Source organism: Procambarus clarkii, chromosome 59, assembly GCF_040958095.1.
Source record: "Procambarus clarkii isolate CNS0578487 chromosome 59, FALCON_Pclarkii_2.0, whole genome shotgun sequence".
Lineage (NCBI taxonomy): Eukaryota > Metazoa > Arthropoda > Malacostraca > Decapoda > Cambaridae > Procambarus > Procambarus clarkii.
The window spans coordinates 15,282,452-15,302,272 of NC_091208.1; the positions used below are offsets into that span (position 1 = coordinate 15,282,452).

General features: G+C 46.5%; 1 protein-coding gene across 2 annotated transcripts in view; it reads right to left on the reverse strand.

Annotated features, from left to right (window-relative positions):
• The window catches only part of LOC123768084 (methyltransferase-like protein 27), a 116,111-nt gene that overhangs the window by 58,277 nt on the left and 38,013 nt on the right, over positions 1–19,821 (reverse strand). For both annotated transcript variants that reach the window (XM_069306865.1, XM_069306866.1), the window contains exon 2: positions 18,602–18,766. In XM_069306865.1, the coding sequence (XP_069162966.1) occupies positions 18,602–18,766 (165 nt within the window). The remainder of the gene's footprint in view (positions 1–18,601; positions 18,767–19,821) is intronic.

The window sequence follows — 19,821 nt, forward strand, 5'->3', positions numbered from 1 at the left end:
TAAACAATTTGAGATTATGGGCAGTGAAGAAGAAAACAGATAAATGACTGACTAGGAGATGTGGATATTTTGTTGGAGGCGTGAGGCTCGCTTCTGGAGGGCTTTGACCTCACTTGAGGCCAGACATCGCAGGGGGAAAGCCGCGCTCCGTTGAGCTCCCGTCAGAAGGGAACCCCTAGTGATATATTCCAAGAGAAGAGAAGTGTGTAGACGGGCCAGCTGTGGAACTGAGCTGGGAACGTTGTGGTTTCAAGTCCTGGTCGAAGAGGAGAGTATTAAACCGCCCAGAGGCATTACCGGGGGCCGTGGCAGTGCCCTGACCAAGCTTGTCAGAGGGAGGAGCGCCCTCGACTAGACAATCTGTGGTAAGCACAAGTTAAGCCAGTTCATATTGATTGCTTGTAGTTGGTCGTGTGCCCAGCGACAGTAGCAATGTTTATTGATAAGTTAGACATGTTTTGGTGAGGCAGAAAGCCTAAAATAAGAGAGTGGAGAGGGAGGAACACGGAGCGACGTCCGTCCCCTCTGAGCGCTGGCAGGTGACTGAGAGCTCCCGACGGCGAAGGCCCCTCCCAGAGTGAGCGGTCGAGGTGGAGTATGGACCCGCCCAAAATGGGGGAGTCCACTCTCACTGTATGTAGAGGACAGATAGAGGTTTGAGGCAAACATATTGTGTGATTATTTTTGTTTATGTGTTAAAGGGGAAACATTTTTATTGGAGTGTCGATGGGTTGCAGGTTTGTCTTTAGGGAAGAAGTTGCTGAGAACTTCGAAGCCAGCACAGATGAAGTAGTTGATGAGACTCCAAGGTAGTGGAGGAAAGGACCTCGAGCTGTGAGGAGAAGCAGTGAAGAAGAGTGTCACGTGCTTCTGTAGAGGTGGTGAAGCACCATAGTTGCTCGAGGAAACTTCATGGTGTAGCAGCCAAGAGAGTTGTGGAGGACCCCAGCAGAAGGGTGAAGCACCGTAGTTGCTCAAGGAAACTTCATGATAGCAGCCTGGAGGAGCTGCAGAGGATCGTGGTAGTGAAGCCCGGAAGAACCTAAAGATATCAGGGTAGCGAACTTCCAGAGGTGGAAGGGAAGTTCTGGTGGATTACTTGTAGGGAGTTGATAGTGTTTGGTTGTCATTAGCGTGCATGACGCAGTGAGAGGTGAGTGATTGTTTGCATTCTTATGTCAAGGAGTGTTTTATAATGAAGTTTAGAGTTACAGTCGTAGGCTGGATTACCTACAGATGTATGCGTTCTAGGACTAATAGGGTGATCGATTGATCATTGCGGTGTATCAAGGAACATTTATGCTGATATATGTTATTGCATTCACATGCTGATTTTCATTGTACACATTTATAGATATATATATATGTCGTACCTAGTAGCCAGAACGCACTTCTCAGCCTACTATGCAAGGCCCGATTTGCCTAATAAGCCAAGTTTTCATGAATTAATATGTTTTCTCAATTTCTTTTCTTATGAAATGATAAAGCTACCCATTTCATTATATATGAGGTAAATTTTTTTTATTGGAGTTAAAATTAACGTAGATATATGACCGAACCTAACCAACCCTACCTAACCTAACCTAACCTATCTTTATAGGTTAGGTTAGATTAGGTAGCCGAAAAAGTTAGGTTAGGTTAGGTTAGGTAAGTTAGGTAGTCGAAAAAACATTAATTCATGAAAACTTGGCTTATTAGGCAAATCGGGCCTTGCATAGTAGGCTGAGAAGTGCGTTCTGGCTACTAGGTACGACATATATATATATATATATATATATATATATATATATATATATATATATATATATATATATATATATATATATATATACATATATATATATATATATATATATATATATATATATATATATATATGTATATATATATATATATATATATATATATATATATGTATATATATATATATATATATATATATATATATATATATATATATATATATATATATATATATATATATATATATATATATATATTACTTGTGTTGATAGTGCAACAGTGTATGTAGACTTGATCTACTTGAGGAGGGTGATAGTATCAGGTGGTGAATCAGAAGATAGGATACCACTTGGTAAACTGATAATAGAGTTCTGATGGTGTTGGAGTATTGGTGTATTACCTGATTGTAATAGTATAGAGTATAGGATTCATTATTATTATATGTGTGTATGTATTGTATGTGCTCTGTCCAGTAAATGTATTCAAATTTGCTGGTATTTGACATTGTCCTAGTGAGGCTTCCCATGAACTAGTATAGAAGGAGAGAGAGAGAGAGAGAGAGAGAAAGAACCAAGAACCACTGCTGTGGACAGGGTAGAAGGTAATACTAATAAGTCAAAGGGGGATTGAGGAGATCATATCGCCTAAGGAGAGAGTGGGGAGTCACAGCGGCTCGTGTGGGTGTGTGCACGTGACAACGAGGCTGAGTGTTGGAGCCGCATCCCCTAAACGTGTGATATTGAGCCCCTCTCCAAGAGCCAGAAGCGCCTAGTGTGATCTCCTAGTGAAGTGTAAGCACTCTACCGAGTTGTGGGTTGGGTTGTCCGTAAAGGAGGAACACGACGACAACAAAACCAACACACACTATAATAAAGGGGCACACGCACAAGGCGAAACAGGTGGAAACTGAGCGCCCAAATGAGCCACATAGATATTAGAAAGAACTTTTTTAGTGTCAGAGTGGTTGACAAATGGAATGCATTAGGAAGTGATTTGGTGGAGGCTGACTCCATACACAGTTTCAAGTGTAGATATGATAGAGCCCAATAGGCTCAGGAATCTGTACACCATTTGATTGACGGTTGAGAGGCGGGACCAAAGAGCCAGAGCTCAACCCCCGCAAGCACAACTAGGTGAGTACACACACACTCACACACACAAACACACACACACACACACACACACACACACACACACACACACACACACACACACACACACACACACACACACACACACACACACACACAGTGTCCTTGACTTGTATACCATGCAAGGTGATGGAGAAGATCGTGAGAAAAAACCTGGTAACACATCTGGAGAGAAGGGACTTCGTGACAAATCGCCAACATGGATTCAGGGAGGGTAAATCTTGCCTTACAGGCTTGATAGAATTCTACGATCAGGTGACACAGATTAAGCAAGAAAGAGAGGGCTGGGCGGACTGCATTTTCTTGGATTGTCGGAAAGCCTTTGACACAGTACCGCATAAGAGGCTGGTACATAAGCTGGAGAGACAGGCAGGTGTAGCTGGTAAGGTGCTCCAGTGGATAAGGGAGTATCTTAGCAATAGGAAGCAGAGAGTTACGGTGAGGGGTGAGACCTCCGATTGGCGTGAAGTCACCAGTGGAGTCCCACAGGGCTCTGTACTCGGTCCTATCTTGTTTCTGATATATGTAAATTATCTCCCGGAGGGTATCGATTCATTTCTCTCAATGTTTGCGGACGATGCTAAAATTATGAGAAGGATTAAAACAGAAGAGGACTGTTTGAGGCTTCAAGAAGACCTAGACAAGCTGAAGGAATGGTCGAACAAATGGTTGTTAGAGTTTAACCCAACCAAATGTAATGTAATGAAGATAGGTGTAGGGAGCAGGAGGCCAGATACAAGGTATCATCTGGGAGAGGAAATTCTTCAGGAGTCAGAGAAGGAAAAAGACTTGGGGGTTGATATCACGCCAGACCTGTCTCCTGCAGCACATATCAAGCGGATAACATCAGCGGCATATGCCAGGCTGGCCAACATACGAACGGCATTCAGAAACTTGTGTAAAGAATCATTCAGAACTTTGTATACCACATATGTCAGGCCAATCCTGGAGTATGCAGCCCCAGCATGGAGTCCATATCTAGTCAAGGATAAGACTAAACTGGAAAAGGTTCATAGGTTTGCCACCAGACTAGTACCCGAGCTGAGAGGTATGAGCTACGAGGAGAGACTACGGGAATTAAACCTCACTTCGCTGGAAGACAGAAGAGTTAGGGGGGACATGATCACCACATTCAAGATTCTGAAGGGGATTGATAGGGTAGATAAAGACAGTCTATTTAACACAAGGGGAACACGCACAAGGGGACACAGGTGGAAACTGAGTGCCCAAATGAGCCACAGAGATATTAGAAAGAACTTTTTTAGTGTCAGAGTGGTTGACAAATGGAATGCATTAGGGGGTGATGTGGTGGAGGCTGACTCCATACACAGTTTCAAGTGTAGATATGACAGAGCCCGATAGGCTCAGGAATCTGTACACCTGTTGATTGACGGTTGAGAGGCGGGACCAAAGAGCCAGAGCTCAACCCCCGCAAACACAACTAGGTGAGTACAACTAGGTGAGTACACACAAGAGGCTAGTGCGAAAGTTGGAGATGCAGGCTGGAGTGAAAGTGAAGGTACTCCGGTGGATAGAGGAGTACCAAAGCAACAGGAGACAACGAGTCTGTGTGAGGGATGAGGTATCAGATTGGCGAGACGTCACAAGTGGAGTCCCGCAGGGGTCAGCCCTTGGACCTATACTGTTTCTGGTATATGTAAATGATCTCCCAGAGGGTATAGATTCGTTCCTCTCAATGTTTGCCGACGATGCAAAAATTATGAGGAGGATTGAAACAGAGGATGATAGTAGGAGGCTACAAGATGACCTGGATAGACTGAGTGAATGGTCCAACAAATCAAGATGAAGATGAGAAACCTTTGGTTTAATCAGAGATGTAGGCTAGCTAAGCAGCAAAGTAATAGGGCATGGAGAAACTATAGAAATAACAGGACACTTGAGAGCAGAGAAAGATACCAGAGTGCCAGGAATGAATATGTCAGGATGAGAAGAGAGGCAGAAAGACAATACGAAAATGACATCGCAAGCAAGGCAAAGACTCAACCTAAATTGCTGCACAGCCACATCAGGAGAAAAACAACAGTAAAGGAACATGTAATGCATATAAGGATAGGGGCAGAAGGATTCACTACAAACGACAAGGAAGTGTGTGAGGAACTGAATAAGAAATTCCAGGAGGTCTTCACCGTAGAGCAAGGAGAGATTCCAGAGATAAGAGAGGGAATAGTTAACCGGGAACCACTAGAAGAGTTTGAGATTACCAGTGGGGAAGTAAAGAAGTGTTTACTAGAGTTGGATGTGACAAAGGCTATAGGCCCAGATGGAATCTCCCCTTGGACACTAAAGGAAGGAGCAGAAGTACTGTCTCTGCCACTCTCCATAGTGTATAACAAATCACTGGCAACCGGGGAACTACCATAAATTTAGAAAGCAGCTAATGTAGTTTCGATATACAAGAAAGGGGATAGACAGGAGGCACTGAACTACAGGCCAGTGTCCTTAACCTGCATACCATGCAAGCTGATGGAGAAGATTGTGCGAAGAAAGCTAGTGGAACATCTGAAGTGAAAGAACTTTGTAACACAGCATCAAGATGGTTTCAGGGATGGCAAGTCCTACCTCACAGGGCTAATTGAATTATATGACCACGCAACAAAAATCAGGCAAGAAAGAGTGGGGTGGGCAGACTGCATGTTTTTGGATTGTCAGAAAGCCTTTGATACAGTACCACACAAGAGGCTAGTGAAAAAGCTGCAGTGAAAGGGAAGGTACTCCGATGGATAGGGGAGTACCTAAGTAACAGAAGACAAGGAGTCACTGTGATCGGTGAGGTTTCGGATTGGCATGACTTCACAAGTGGAGTCCCGCAGGGGTCATTCCTTGGACCTATACTGTTTCTGGTGTATGTAAATGATCTCCAAGAGGGTATAGAATCGTTTCTCTCAATGTTTGCTGATGATGCAAAAATTATGAGGAGGATTGAAACAGTGGATGATAGTAGGGTGCTACAGGACGATTTACAGGCTGAATGAATGATCCAACAAATGGCTGCTAAAGTTTAACCCGAGTAAATGCAAAATAATGAAACTAGGCGGTGGAAACAGAAGGCCAAACACAGGATACAGAATAAGAGATGAAGTACTTAATGAAGCGGAAAGAGAGAAAGATCTAGGAATTGATATCACACCAAACCTGTCTCCTGAAGCCCACATAATAAGAATTACGTCTGCGGCATATGCGAGACTGGCTAACATCAGAACAACCTTCAGGAATCTGTGTAAGGAATCATTCAGAGTCTTGTATACCACATACGTAAGACTCATCCTGGAGTATGCAGCCCCAGTGTGGAGTCCGTACCTTGTCAAACACAAGACGAAGTTGGAAGAAGTTCAGAGGTATGCCACTAGACTAGTCCAAAAACTAAGAGGCATGAGTTACGAGGAAAGGCTGCGGGAAATGCACCTTACGACACTGGAAGACAGAAGAGTGAGGGAAGACATGATCACTACCTACAAAATCCTCAGGGGAAATTGGCAGGGTAGACAAGGATAAACTATTCAACACTGGTGGAACGCGAACAAGGGGACACAGGTGGAAACTGAGTACCCAAATGAGCCACAGGGACGTTAGAAAGAACTTTTTCAGTGTCAGAGTAGTTAACAGGTGGAATGCATTAGGCAGCGATGTGGTGGAGGTTGACTCCATACACAGTTTTAAATGTAGAGATGATAGAGCCGAGTAGGCTCTGGAATCTGTACACCTGCTGATTGACGGCTGAGAGGCAGGACCAAAGAACCAGAGCTCAACCCCCGCAAGCAAAATTAGGTGAGTACAAATAGTTGAGTACACACGCAAGCACGCACACGCACGCACGCACGCACACGCCTGCACTCGCATGCATATGCACAAACACACACATACAACAAACACACTTACATATGAACACAAACACACGCATGAGGAAAAGCCAGGACATTTTCCCTCAGACAGGGAAAATGGTGGAGTGACATCACCACACACAGGGACAGGGGAGAATGGTGGATACTACCTTTGAATGGCTGAACCAGACATTAGAGGGGATCCGGCAGAGACCTGCAGGAAATGCAAGCATTAATACAAAGCCAAAGGAGTGAGTTGGAGGAAGCCAGAGGGGAGATAAAGAGACTCAGGGAAAATAAGAATTCAAACCAGTACGGGGTATGCAACCTCCTGGAAACGGGTCGAAGCTGATGGAAGGCTCCTTCCACGGGGACTCTTTTGCAGAAATACTTCAAAACAGCCCAGGTGCCAAGGCCGATTTAGAGGCTGCAGCTATGAGAACAACTACCTGACAGGAAGCTGAAAAATGCACTAAACAAATGCTGGAAAGGAAAATAACAGTTATAGTTGTAGGAGTACAGGAACCAGAAGGATCCAATCAGGAGGAGTGGAGAAGGAGGGACCTAGCAACTATGATAGAGATCTTGGAGGGATTGGATATGGAGAAGGCAAATGGCAACATTGAGAAGGTTTTCAGGCTGGTCATCTACAAAAAGCAAAGGAAACGATTGATAAAGGTAGTGTTCACGAACGAGGCAACAAAGGAGAAAATCCTATCCAGGAAGAGCATACTTGTGAGGTCAGGGGTATACGAGGACGTCTTTCTGCAAAGGGACATGACAAGGGAAGAGACTGCAGAAGCAAGGAGGAGACAAAAAGAATGGGATGGGGATATGGGAGCCACAGGACTCAGCTCAGAGTCTCTTTGGAACCTCAGAGGGGAGTGGGAATCCCCCCACCAGCAGGCCAGCACCCCCAGGGAGGATTGTAACAGAAGCCTCCCACCAACCAACCCCTCAGCCATCCCCCACCAATTACCTGCACCTCCTCAGACAGTAAAGTCCCTCTTCAGACCATGACCCCCAGGTTCCCTGACCCCCTCCCCCCCTCCCCTCCAGGTCTCTCCCATGCCTTTGTTCTTCACCAACCCCTACCCCAGGTCCTCACTGTTCCTGCACCCCATGTCATTCCTAGCTCCCCCACCCCCAAGCTCTCCTTCCTACCCCACCCCCTCCCACCCGGCCCCCCTCCCCAGGGTCCCCTCCCCTCCCCTCCACAGTCCATGACCTCCCTGTCAACCCATCCCAATCTCCCCTGCATACCCCCAACCCGTGACCTCCCACCACGTGCCCCTCCAGCTCCCCCATCCCATGCCCCAATTAACCCCCAACCCAGAACCCCTCAGCCACACCACATCAGACCCCCCTAGCCCCCATGTTCCAGATCCTTCCAGCCCCCTCACACCCCAGACCCCCCAGGTCCTCCTTCCTAGGCCCTGCTACCCCAGACATCCCTTGCCCCCCAACTCCAGTGGAATTAACAAAAACTGAGAATGGACAGAAGAGAGTCAGCTTCAAGGTCATATACTCGAACATAGATGGGATTACAAACAAGGCTAGTGAACTTAGGGAAAGAACACAAGAAGTAAACCCAGATGTAATTGGACTCACAGAAACAAAACTCTCAGGAATCATAACGAACGCGGTGTTTCCCCAGGACTACACTGTAATAAGGAAAGAAAGGGAAGGAAGGAGAGGAGGCGGAGTGGCTCTACTGATGAGAAAGGAATGGAGTTTTGAGGAGATGGTTATTCCGGGCAGCGAAGGGTTCAGAGACTTCATAACAAGCACCATGACGATGAGAGGACTAAGAGTAGTAGTGGCAGTGATATATAACCCACCACCAAATGAATAACACCCAGGCAAGAGTATGACAGAAACAACATGGCAGTTAATATTATCATTGAGAGAGCAGACGTTGCTGCCTGTAGAAATCGATCCCATCTGCTCATAATGGTGGACTTTAATCACAGAAGGATAGACTGGGAAAACAATGAACTATATGGAGGTAAGGAAACATGGAGAGCAAAACGGTTGGAGGTGGCGACAAGAAACTTTTTAAGTCAGCATGTCAAGGGTCCCACGAGAATGAAAGGCAATGATGAACCAGCAAGACTCGACCTAGTATTCACTCTGAACGATTCAGACATACGGGAAATCGGTCTTGAAGCCCCCGTGGGTATGAGTGATCACAGTGTACTGTTGTTTGAGTATTTGGTCGAAGAAGGGTTAATGTACTCAAGAAAGGGACCAGAAAGCAAGAGGCCGGCATTCCGGAAGGGAAACTATGAGGAGATGAGAAAATTCCTAACTGAAATAGCTTGGGAAACAGAGCTCAGAGGAAAAACGGCTCAAGACATGATGGACTACATCACACAGAAGTGTAAGGAGGCAGAAGACAAGTTCGTCCGAGTCCAAAATGAAAAATATGAAATGCAGATGAGAAACCAATGGTTTAACCAGAGTTGTAAGCTAGATAAGCAATTAAGTAAAAGGGCGTGGAGAAACTATAGAAATAACAGAACACTAGAGAGCAGAGAAAGATACGAGAGCGCCAGGAATGAATATGTCAGGGTGAAAAGAGAGGTAGAGAGGCAATATGAAAATGACAGAGCAAACAAGGCAAAGACTCAATCCAAACTGCTACATAGTCACATCAGGAGGAAAACAACAGTGAAGGAACAGGTAATGAAACGGAGAATAGGGGCAGAAAGATTCACTACAAACGACAAGGAAGTGTGGGAGGAACTCAAAAAAAGATTCCAGGAGGTCTTCACCTCAGAGCTAGGAAATGTCCCAGAGATAAGAGAAGGAATATCAAACCAGATACCACTAGAGGAGTTTGTGATTACCAGTGGGGAGGTGAGAAAGCATCTGCTAGATTTGGACATGACAAAGGCTATAGGCTCGAATGGAATCTCACCATGGATTCCTAAGGAAGGAGCAGAAGCTCTGTGCCTGCCACTCTCCATGGTGTACAACAAATCACTGGGAACAGGTGAACTGCCAAAAATTTGGAAGACGGCCAATGTAGTCCCAACATACAAGAAGGGTGATAGGCAGGAGGCACTGAACTACAGGCCAGTATCCCTAACTAGCATACCATGCAAGACGATGGAGAAGATTGTGCGAAAAAAGCTAGTGGAAAATCTGAAGCGGAAGAACTTTGTAACACAACATCAGCATGGGTTCAGAGATGGCAAATCATGCCTAACAGGTTTAATTGAGTTTTATGACCAGGCAACAAAATTCAGGCAATAGAGAGAGAGAGAGAGGGGTGGGCAGACTACATATTTCTGGACTGCCAGAAAGCTTTTGATACAGTACCACATAAGAGACTAGTGCACAAACTGGAGATGCAGGCAGGAGTGAAAGGGAAGGTACTCCACTGGATTAGGCAGTACCTAAGCAACAGGACACAACGAGTCACCGTGAGGGGTGAGGTCTCGGAGTGGCGGGGAGTCTCCAGTGGAGTCCCACAAGGAGCAGTCCTTGACCTATACTGTTTCTGATATACGTAATGATCTCCCAGAAGGAATTGACTCGTTCCTCTCGATGTTTGCTGATGGCGCAAAAATTATGAGGAGAATCAAGACAGAGGAGGATAATATGAGGCTACAATATGACCTAGACAAACTGAAGGAATGGTCCAACAAATGGCTACTAAAGTTCAACCCAAGTAAATGTAAGGTAATGAAACTAGGAGGAGTAACTAGGAGGACAGTCACTGGATACCGAATGGAAGATGAAGTCCTTCTCGAAACGGACAGAGAGAAAGATCTAGGAGTTGATATCACGCCAAACCTGTCTCCTGAAGCCCACATCAAAAGAATAACATCAGCGGCCTATGCGAGGCTGGCTAACATCAGAACTGGGTTTCAAAAACCTGTGTAAGAAATCCTTCAGAAACTTGTATACCACATATTTAAGGCAGCCCCAGCATGGAGCCCGTATCTAGTCAAGAACAAGACAAAGCAGGAAAAATTCCAGAGGTATGCCACTAGGCTAGTCCCAGAACTAAGAGGCATGAGTTATGAAGATAGAATAGGTGAACTGCACCTCACGTCGCTGGAAGACAGAAGAGCTAGGGGAGACATGATCACCACATACAAAATTCTCAGGGGAATTGTCAGGGTGGACAAGGATGGATTATTTAACATGGGTGGTACACTCACAAGGGGACACAGGTGGAAGCTGAGTACCCAAATGAGCCAAAGAGACATTAGAAAGAACTTTTTCAGTGTCAGAGTAGTTAGTAAATGGAATGCACTAGGAAATGATGTGGTGGAGGCTGACTCCATACACAGTTTCAAATGTAGATATGATAGAGCCCAGTAGGCTCAGGAATCTGTACATCAGTTGATTAACGGTTGAGAGGCGGGACCAAAGAGCTAGAGCTCAACCCCCGCAACCACAACTAGGTAAGTACACGCATACACATGTGTGTCTTGTTGTGGGACAAATGTGAGACACACATTTGTCTTGTGTGTACTCACCTAGTTGTACTTACAACTAGGGTGAGTACAACTAGGTGAGAACACATAAGACAATGACAATGTCAGAAACATGGGAAGTCAGATTTGAAGCCCCCATAGGAATGAGTGACCGCAGTGTTTTGACATTTGAGTATCTGGTAGAGTTCAGGATAATCTATCCAACGATGGGATTGAAAGGGAAAAGACTAAATTACCGAAGAGGAAAATATGATGAGATGAGGAACTTCCTAATGGGAATATCTTGGGAAACAGAACTAAAAGAAAAGACTACAGAATATGATTGATTATGTCACCCAAAAGTGCTAGGAAGCTGCAGACAGGTTTATCCCAGCCCAAAAAAGAGAAAAATGGAAAGCAACAGAAGAATCCATGGTTCAATCAGGAATGTACGATAGCAAAGCAATTGAGTCAAAGAACAAGGAGAAACTACAGGAATAACAGAACACCACAGAGCAGGTAGAGATACCAGAGGGCCAGAAATGAGTACCTCAGAGTGAGGAGAGAGGCAGAGAGACAGTATGAAAATGACATCGAGAGTAAAGCTAAGACCCAACCAAAACTTCTCCACAGCCACATCAGGAGGAAAACAGCAGTGAAGGAACAAGTGATGAAACTGAGACAAGGGGAGAACAGATACACAAAGAATGACAAGGAGGTGTCTGAAGAGCTCAACAAGAGATTCCAGGTCTTCACAATAGAACAAGGTGGTCACACACACACACACACACACACACACACACACACACACACACACACACACACACACACACACACACACACACACACACACACACACACACACATACACACACACACACACACACAGGTTGACCTGTGTGTGTGTGTGAGGCACAAACCTGTGAGGCACACATCGTGCCTCACAGGTTTAATAGAATTTTATGACCAGCCAACGAAAATTAGGCAGGAAAGAGAAGGGTGGGCCGACTGCATTTTTCTGGATTGCCAAAAAGCCTTTGACACAGTACCCCATAAAAGGCTGTTAAAAAAGTTGGAGCAAGAGGCAGGAGTAAAAGGGAAGGTGCTCCAGTGGATAAGGGAGTACTTAAGCAACAGGAAACAGCGAGTAACGGTGAGGGGGGAGACATCAGAGTGGCGAGATGTCACCAGCGGAGTCCCACAGGGCTCAGTACTTGGACCCATCCTGTTTCTAATATATGTGAACGATCTTCCAGAGAGTATAGACTCATTCCTCTCGATGTTTGCTGATGATGCAAAAATTATGAGAAGAATCAAGACGGATGAAGATAGACAGAGACTACAGGATGACCTGGATAAACTGGAGGAATGGTCTAGAAAATGGCTGCTAAAGTTCAACTCGGGAAAGTGTAAGGTGATGAAATTAGGCGAAGGGAGCAGGAGGCTGAACACAAGGTATCATCTGGGAGGGGAAATCCTGCAAGAGTCAAATAGAGAGAAGGATCTGGGGGTTGATATCACACCGAACCTGTCCCCAGAGGCCCACATCAAAAGAATATCATCAGCGGCATATGCTAGACTGGCCAACTTAAGAACTGCCTTCAGAAACTTGTGTAAGGAATCTTTCAGAATCCTGTATACCACTTATGTAAGACCAATCCTGGAGTATGTAGCTCCAGCCTGGAGTCCATACCTAGTTAAACACAAGACAAAGTTAGAGAAGATTCAGCGGTATGCCACCAGGCTCGTCCCGGAACTGAGAGGATTGAGCTACGAGGAAAGGCTAAAGGAGCTGAACCTCACATCCCTGGAAAACAGAAGAGTAAGGGGAGACATGATAATCACCTACAAAATTCTCAGGGGAATTGACAGGGTGGACAAAGACAAACTCTTCAGCACGGGTGGGACACGAACAAGGGGACACAGGTGGAAACTTAGTACTCAGATGAGCCACAGAGACGTTAGAAAGAATTTTTTCAGTGTCAGAGTAGTTAATAAATGGAATACACTAGGAAGTGATGTGGTGGAGGCTGACTCCATACACAGTTTCAAATGTAGATATGATAGAGCCCAGTAGGCTCAGGAATCTGTACACCAGTTGATTGACAGTTGAGAGGCGGGACCAAAGAGCCAAAGCTCAACCCCCGCAAGCACAATTAGGTGAGTACAATTAGGTGAGTATACACACACACACACACACATACACACACACACACACACACACACACACACACACACACACACACACACACACACACACACACACACACACACACACACACACACACTCAATCTATTTCTTCTCCCTCTCTCCCTCGCTCGAGGGCCCAAGCTCCCCTTGGGCCCTCAATACACCTTTCATCGCCTCCCTTGGGCCCTCAATATACCCCTCATCAGCTCCCCTTGGGCCCTAAGTACACCCCTCATCAGCTCCCCTTGGGCCCTCAATACACCCATCATCATCAGCTCCACTTGGGACCTTAATACACCCCTCATCAGCTCCGTCTTGGGCCCTCAATACACCCCCTCATCAGCTACCTCTTGGGCCCTCAATACACCCCCTAATCAGCTCCCTCTTGGGACCTCAATACACCCTTCATCAGTTCCACTTGGGCCCTCTAATACACCCATCATCAGCCTCCTTTTGGAGTGTACTGTGTGATAGTTCTGGCTACAGGGACGAGCCCCAGGAGTGTGTTGTGTGTTAGTTCTGACTTTTCAAATGTGCTACCCTCCTAACTGCTCCACAAGTTCTGACTCTCCAAGCATACAGTGCGGGCTCCTGTTTCAGGTTAGGCCCACATCGGTAGGTTTGGACGTTTTTCTGCAGTGCCAGCGAATTCCTACCTTGTTAGGATGTGGCGCTAGGTTGCAGATCTGCTCGGATGAGGTGGTCCTTGATGGATTTCCCTCGCCTCCATGCAATCATCGGAGGGTCCTGCGGGAAGTTCACCCTGGAGGAGTGATCTGTCTCATCCAGGTCCACACGTATGTGAGCTTTCGCTTCAGAATCCCCCGCGAGACCAGGAAAAAATAAGGTCGGCAGGATCCACCTTTTATCCTCCACTCGAGGGGCTGTGTTTGCCCAGGCGAAAGAAACTTTCGAGTCGTGGGAACCCACCTACCATAATTCCAAATATGTTGTCTATATATCTGTAGTATACTGCCGGTGCGTCTTCCCTGTGGAATCTCTCCCTCTCAAAGATCACATGCATAAAGATGCCAGCAATACCTACGCTACTTAAAGCTCCTATAGCTGTCCCCTTCATTTGTCTGTATGCATCGCTGATGAATTGCAGGAGGGGTGTCTCTCATGACATAGAATATTGACTCCTCTAGTGTTTGTTTTGGGGCGATCTCAAAAACGCCCCTGCTTCCTGCTTCCCGTAGGTCCAGTGTGATTCTGTGCCTATTCTTGTCAAAGAAAGTTGCTACTGCCTTGGCTCCCCCTCTCTGTGGTATACTCGGGTAGAACGATACTACATCCATTGAGAAAAGTCAGGCTCCCTTCGGGACCGAAATCCTCCATGTGATGAGAGACACCCTCCTATAGTTCAATGGACGATCCTACTGACAGATAAAAGGCACAGAAATTAGGACTTCCAGCAGCGTGGCGATCGCCGAGATATTTAAGCACGTGGCCTTTGAAAAGCAAGATCCCAGAGGACCGATGTACTGCGAATATATTACAGACTGACGACATTTTTGGCATCATGACCACTGGTGAGCAACATCTACACACTTACTTGATCGCCCACGAAACTTGAAATTTAAATTAGAACATAACAGTTCAATAATAAATTTCCTGGATACAACAGTGTTCATTAACAACACGAGTAGGCGCCTCCAAATAAAGGCGAACTACAAACCCACAAATCTCCATACCTATTTGAATTTCGACTCAAGCCACCCAGCAGCTCTGATCACTTCCTAGCCATACTCTCTAGACCTCCGCCTAAAGAGAATAAACAGCATGGATGAAAAATTGCAGCCCGAGCTACAGGATCTCTGGGAGATGTTCAGGGATAGGTGCTATCCAGACAAGACACTACGCAAAGCCCAGACTAAGCAGACAACACAAACCCGAGCTCAACTCCTCGAACCCCCGACTCAAAACTAGACGATAAGAGATGGATCCTCCTGCTGTTGTTTTACCAGGCTTAGCAACACATCTGAAGCAGAAAATGACCAGATTATGGTCCTGGACGAAGAAGACATACGAGGAACATCCATCCTGACTGAACTTCCCTAGAGATCCTCCTATGATCGCATGGAAGAGAAATAAATCTCTCAAGGACCACCTGGTCTGATCAGGTCTGAGACAGAAGACCCAGCCAGCATAGTCAAGGAACTAGGTATGCAGCAAAACTAGCCTCCCTACCCTAACCTACCAGTGGAACAAGCTTTTGGTTAATCCATAGCGTTTTCCTACTGGGCTCGAGGAGTGGTTAGAAGGGCCTAACATGCCAGGAATATGGTAGTTCTGGCCTCAGGGACGAGCCCGAGGAGTGTACCACGTGGTAGTTCTGGCCTCAGGGACGAGCCCGTGGAGTGTACCACGTGGTAGTTCTGGCCTCAGGAACGAGCCCGAGGAGTGTACCACGTGGTAGTTCTGGCCTCAGGGACGAGTCCCAGGAGTGTATTGTGTGGTAGTCCTGACTACCGGGAAGATAAGCGGGAAGTTATCAGTAATCAGTTACTGGAGATGTAGAGTGGGAGAGGAAGGGAGCCGCCCGACACTGGAGCGGTATTGAACACAGAGACAACAACGCCAGACACCACCTGGTGGGACAAAGGTCAAGTCCCCCAGAGATAAGGACAGAGGGATGACTCCCTCCTTCCTGCCCTGAACAACGTGGTACACTTCTGGGGCTCGTCCTCACCCCTCATTATGGCTTGAATGTTGTTGCCAATGTCTAAGCTAATAATCTGAACATATATGAATACGAGCACGGAACCCAAAATTTGGTGAAGGTAGAGCTTCGAACGCCACAAATGTTTATTCCTGCAATATGTGAAAATTATACAATAAACGATAACTAACTCGATATAAACCATATTATGACAAATCCTTGAAACGATGCACAAATTTTGGGACTTGTCCTCTTAACTGGTGTCTTGGTGAGACAACAACAGCGTCTAGACCTGGCCATCAGGGAATTAATAACTTGAAGGTCACTACCCCTCCCCCCCGAAGCTTCAGGGTCCTAGTGAGTCCCAAGGACCCCCCCCCAAGCTTCAGGGTCCAGGTGAGACCCAAGGACCCCCCCTCCCACCAAGCTTCAGGGTCCTGGTGAGTCCCAAGGAACACCCCCCCCCCCACCAAGCTTCAGGGTCCAGGTGAGACCCAAGGACCCCCCCCCAAGCTTCAGGGTCCTGGTGAGTCCCAAGGAACAGCCCCCCCCAAGCTTCAGGGTCCTGGTGAGTCCCAAGGAACACCCCCCCCCCAAGCTTCAGGGTCCTGGTGAGTCCCAAGGAACACCCCCCCAAGCTTCAGGGCCCCTGGTGAGTCTCAAGGAACACCCCCCCCCCCACCCCCCAAGCTTCAGTGTCCAGGTGAGTCCCAAGGAACACCCCCCCCCCACCCCCAAGCTTCAGGGCCCCTGGTGAGTCTCAAGGAACACCCCCCCCCACCCCCCAAGCTTCAGTGTCCAGGTGAGTCCCAAGGAACACCCCCCCCCACCCCCCAAGCTTCAGTGTCCAGGTGAGTCCCAAGGAACACCCCCCCCCCACCCCCCAAGCTTCAGTGTCCAGGTGAGTCCCAAGGAACACCCACCCCCCAAGCTTCAGTGTCCAGGTGAGTCCCAGGGAACACCCCCCCCCCCACCCCCCAAGCTTCAGTGTCCAGGTGAGTCCCAAGGAACACCCCCCCCACCCCACCCCCCAAGCTTCAGTGTCCAGGTGAGTCCCAAGGAACACCCACCCCCCAAGCTTCAGTGTCCAGGTGAGTCCCAAGGAACACCCCCCCCCCACCCCCCAAGCTTCAGTGTCCAGGTGAGTCCCAAGGAACACCCCCCCCCCCCACCCCCCAAGCTTCAGTGTCCAGGTGAGTCCCAAGGAACGCCCCCCCCCCCCCCCCCCCCACTCCCCGAGTATCAAGGACCAATACAAAAAAAGTGAAGGAGTAGGAGAATGTGAAGAATAGGAGAATAAGGAAGAATGTGAAGGAGGAGAAATAAAACACCATCCCATCTAATGGCGCCTCTTGAACCATTGAGCATCAGTCATGGGGCCGGGCCAGGTCCAGACACCTTGTCATACACAATAATTCCTCCTCACTGTGTATTCCTGTGCTGTGTATGTGTGTGTGTGTGTGTCAACAGGTCCTCCCTACCTGCCCACCACTCCTCTCACACCTCTCACCACACTCCTCCACCTTCCTCACCTCCCTCCCCCCCCCCCTTCACACCCCTCTCCTCACCTCCAAGGGGAGGGTGTGAGGGGCTGGCTTTCCGCTTTCTCCTGATAAATACCTTTCCTGACCTTCCACAATGTGAATTTATGGAGTGTTTAGCTCAAATGTTACTTTGGTTCAGTGGTTAGTGAGTGTTGTCGTGTCGTGACTTCTGGCGCCTATATATATGCATGTAGCAATCTATAATACTAAATTATATGCCTATTCCATGGGTTATTAACCCGTGGAACCGCCTACCTGCCGAAGATGTAACTGCTAAAACTGCGCTGAATTTCAAAATATATCTGGAAAAGATCAAGGAAAATGGGAGGGGAGGAAAACCACTTCGACAACCCGCCGGCTTCCTGTCCTCCCCGAGGCCACTAGGGTTAGTGTCCCTCAGGTAAATCAGGTTAATACAGGATTGACCTTCACTGGGCTCTTGTATTTAAGGAGATAAAATAAGACTGAGTTTCAATATCAGTGACCCGGGCACTTAGACGTTTATTAAAACGATATTTGTGTTGAGTATTTTATAGTCATCTTATGTGTGTCAGTTATAACTTCATTTGTAGTTATGTTATTTCTGCTCATTCATTCTTTTTCTCATATTCTTCCCACATTCCCGTTCCTTAATATATAATTATCTTCCTGTCTTCCCCACATCTTATAAGTGTTTGTCTTACTCACATTCACCAAGTAACAACAACCATTAGCCGCGTTACGGTAAGGCTTATCACGAGCTCTGGCAAGGGGAAATAAGCCTTTAACTGCCTTTTAAAAGGCTAGTCTCTAAGTCTGATAACAGAAGTCAAGAGGGGGTCTTATCGTGTGTTAAAAAAAACAATAAACTGGAAATATTGACTTCCAGCCAATTGACTTTCCAGCCGCTCAACGATACTCAATAATCAGTGAACCATTTCTGACACTGTTTCAGGCGGCCTCAGACTCATTTTGGTGAAGCATATTGTGTAGAAGAATTTTCCTCAACAAATTGTAAGTTAACGTAACTATTAACAGAAAGTGGAAGTAGCCAGTTACCTGCTCGTAGGATTCGGCCCAATCGTCGTAGTTGGCAACGACCTGAGAGGGTTTCAGGCCAGGCAGGAAGACATCTAACGTCCTCTTCATGACAGCCTCGTCCGTCTTAATGGCAGCCTCATCCGTCTTATTGACAGACTCGTCCGTCTTTTTCGTAGTATCCATCTGCCACCGGGAAGAAAGTATCCCTTGATCAAACACATTAACACAAAATCATAAGAGGGTAATTACACATAATTACACACGTCACAACAGACTTCAGCAAATTACACAAAGTTCTTCATGTCACTAATAAACACTGATCATGTGAACAGAAAAAAAATATTCCCAGTAAGATAATAAAACTAAACACAATTGTTCGGTTATATTATAATTCCCCAATATTAATATACAGTACCACCATATACAGTACCACCATATACAGTACCACCACCAATCATCAGGTGGCGGAAACCTTCCAGCCTTACATCAAGGAGAACAGATCAGTACATTTAGAGAACAAAATTCACCACGTACTCTAGTACACGAAGACCAGCCACGGCCGAGGAGCACACGCAAGTTCCGCTCCTCGTTCAGCAGCCAAAACACGTATGAATAAACGGAATTAGCTGAGAGACAAAGAGTAAAATAAAAGTATTTGGAACCACCAATAATGCAAGCCATAATGTATAGTATGCAGACTACTACATAGTTATAGTTAACGTTCTGAAAGTATAACAGAAAGACAACCAACCACAACAGGAAACACAATCTGGCAAGGGAAGTCAACCAACCACAACAGGAAACACAATCTGGCAAGTGAAGTCAACCAACCACAACAGGAAACACAATCTGGCAAGTGAAGTCAACCAACCACAACAGGAAACACAATCTGGCAAGTGAAGTCAACCAACCACAACAGGAAACACAATCTGGCAAGGGAAGTCAACCAACCACAACAGGAAACACAATCTGGCAAGTGAAGTCAACCAACCACAACAGGAAACACAATCTGGCAAGTGAAGTCAACCAACCACAACAGGAAACACAATCTGGCAAGTGAAGTCAACCAACCACAACAGGAAACACAATCTGGCAAGTGAAGTCAACCAACCACAACAGGAAACACAATCTGGCAAGGGAAGTCAACCAACCACAACAGGAAACACAATCTGGCAAGTGAAGTCAACCAACCACAACAGGAAACACAATCTGGCAAGTGAAGTCAACCAACCACAACA